The sequence below is a fragment of the Octodon degus genome, unplaced genomic scaffold, assembly GCF_000260255.1.
Source record: "Octodon degus isolate 3935 unplaced genomic scaffold, OctDeg1.0 scaffold00119, whole genome shotgun sequence".
In the NCBI taxonomy this organism is placed as follows: domain Eukaryota; kingdom Metazoa; phylum Chordata; class Mammalia; order Rodentia; family Octodontidae; genus Octodon; species Octodon degus.
The window spans coordinates 6,213,717-6,216,554 of NW_004524695.1; the positions used below are offsets into that span (position 1 = coordinate 6,213,717).

Consider the following 2,838-nt stretch of genomic DNA (forward strand, 5'->3'; position numbering starts at 1 on the left):
TTTTTTGTATTTTAGGGAAGGGTTTACAGGGTGTCCAATTGCCATCTCAGCGCACCCTGGGGGCAGGGCCAGCACAGCAAGCCTGAGGATCAAACCCCTGCCACTGAGCCTGCTTGCAGGCATTTTAATCCACTGAGCTATTTGGCTGGCCCTTAGTAGAGCAGATTAAATCGCCTGTTTGGGCAGATGCTAGGGGTCAAGGGTTCCATCCCTGGCCTGCCATGCTGGCTCTGCCCTTGGGGTGTGCTAAGATGGTGATTGAGACTGGGTGTGATGGCGCGCCACAGCGCTTGGGAGGCTGAAAATAGGAGGATTACTATAAGTCCAATCTGTGTAGTGAGATCCTGTAGACTTTGTATTAAATACATTAAAAAAAACCAAAAACTACAAAAGAGAGTTGGTATGTCTCTACATTTTAATAATATAGAGACTTAAAGGTAAAAATATTCTTAGAGATAGAGATATTTCATAATATTTTATTTTTTTGTGTATTTTTAGGAAAGGGTCTATGTGCTGTTCAGGGTCTCACTGCTAGATCGGACTTGTAGTGATCTGCCTGTTTACAGAGTCCCAAGAGCTGGGATTACAGTTATGTACCATGCCCAGTCTCAATTGCCTTAGCGCACCCTGGGAGGTGGGGTGGCAGGCCCCAAGATCAAACCCCTGGGCCCTGCGCCTACTTGCAGGTACTTTAATCCACTGAGTTATTTGGCTGGCCCTGATATTTCATAATAAATAGGCCAACAAAAATATAAAACATAAATTTGTATGCTCATAATAACATAGTTTAAGGCTGGGGAGATAACCTGGCGATCTAAGTGCCTGATGGATAAGCACCGGGACCCGGGCTCAATCCCTGGTACTGGGTACTGCATACCATGCAGGCCTCTGAAACCGGGCATGGTGGCGCACATCTGTAATCCCAGCGCTGGGGAGGCTTAGACAGGAGGATCCCTACGAGTCTGAGCTGTGCAGCGAGACCCTGGACCAAATAAATAAATAAATAAATGATTTTTTAAAAATAGCATAGCTTAGGCCGGGGAGATGGCTCAGTAGAACAAATGCTTCCCTGGTAAGCACAAGGGCCTGAGTTCAATCCCCGGTTCTGCCAAAAAAAAAAACCCTATAGCTTAAAATATAAAAAAGAATGACAGAACTTAAAGCAGAAGCAAGCAGGTATAGGTCAGAGTTGAAGGTTTGACACTTGTGACTAACTGCTGTGGTCTGAATGTACTCCTCCCAAATCCTTGCTGAAACATAATTGTCCACGGGAAGATGCTGGGGATAATCCGGTCATTCGAGCTCCACCTGCAGGAATGGAATCACCGCCCTGTGAAAGGGCTCCAGAGGGGTGTTTGTCTCTTTCCCACTCTATCTTGTCAGGGATCCATAAGAAGTGTGCTTATAGCAGAGTGGAGCCTCCAGTGAATAAGAGATCTGGTGACACTTTGATTTTGGACTTCCCAGTCTCCAGAACTGTAAGAAATGAATTTCTGGAAGCTTAGTTTTCCTTCCCATCTTGCAAGATAGCAGGCGAAAAACTGAGAAGCCAGACACTAAAGAGAAGAAATCTGAAGTCAAGAAGGCTACTGTCAGTGGTATTGGTAAAAAGCAAAAGGTGAAGGCCAAAAAGTCCAAGAAGGGGGAGCCTCACAGCAGCCAAAATCCTGTCCTGGTTAGAGGAATTGGTAGACATTCCCAATCTGCTATGTATTCCAGAAAGGCTTTGTACAAGAGAAAGTACACAATTGTTAAGTCAAAGGGTGAGAAGAAAAAGGAGAAAGTTCTTGCTTTGATCACAAAACCAGTAGGTGGGGACAAGAATGGAGGTACCTGGGTGGTTAAGCTTCAAAAAATGCCTAGATACTACCCTTCTGGAGATGTGCCCCAAAAGCTCTTGAGCCATGACAAGAAACCCTTCAGTCAGCATGTGAGGAAACTTCCAACTACCATCACTCCCGGCACCATCATGATCATCCTCACTGGGCGTCACAGAGGCAAGAGAGTGGTCTTCCTGAAGCAGCTGGCCAGTGGCTTGCTACTCGTGACTGGGCCTCTTAGCCTTAATTGTGTTCTTCTACGAAGAACACACCAGAAATATGTCATTGCCACCTCCACAAAAATTGATATCAGCAAAGTGAAAATCCCCAAATACCTCTCTGACACTTACTTCAGGAAGAAGAAGCTGCGGAAGCCCAGACACCAGGAGGGCGAGATCTTCGACACCAAGAAAGAGAGATATCAGATTTCAGAGCAGCACAAGGTAGATCAGAAAGCAGTGGACTCACAGATTTTAGCAAAAATCAAAGCTGTTCCTCAGCTCGGGGGCTACCTCAGATCCGTTTTTGCTCTTACAAATGGAATTTGTCCCCATAAATTAGTGTTTTAAATTTCTTACTAAAAGGGGCTGGGGAGATGGCTCAGTGGAATAAGTGCTTCCTTGGCAAGCGCAAGGAACTGAGTTCAATTCCTGGTTCCACACCAAAAAAAAAAAAAAAAAAAAAAAATCTTACTAAGAACCTAATTAAATGATTGATACATTTAAAAAGATGAAATTTTGTTTATAAATTACCCAGTTTAAAGTATTCTACTGCACCAGCCCAAAGAAAGACAATAACCAGTAGAGCTAAGCATACATGCCAGGTCTAGGATTTAATTCCAGTTCTAAAAAACAAACAAAGCACCATTAAGAGTATGGAAATTTTGAAAAAAAAAAAAAAAAAAAAACCTGTGAACTAGTTTGGCCTAATGGACATGGACAAAATTTTCTTACAATATTGTAGATACAGGGGCTGGTGAGATGGCTCAGTGGTCTAAAGCACCTACTTAGAACAAGCT

General features: G+C 43.7%; 1 protein-coding gene across 1 annotated transcript in view; it reads left to right on the plus strand.

Moving 5' to 3' along the window:
* Nucleotides 1–2,389, plus strand: part of LOC105743359 (60S ribosomal protein L6-like) — a 5,329-nt gene extending 2,940 nt beyond the window's left edge. The window contains exon 2 of the mRNA XM_012516676.1: nt 1,527–2,389. Within this exon, the coding sequence (XP_012372130.1) occupies nt 1,527–2,389 (863 nt within the window). The remainder of the gene's footprint in view (nt 1–1,526) is intronic.
* The last annotated feature ends 449 nt before the right edge of the window (nt 2,390–2,838 follow it).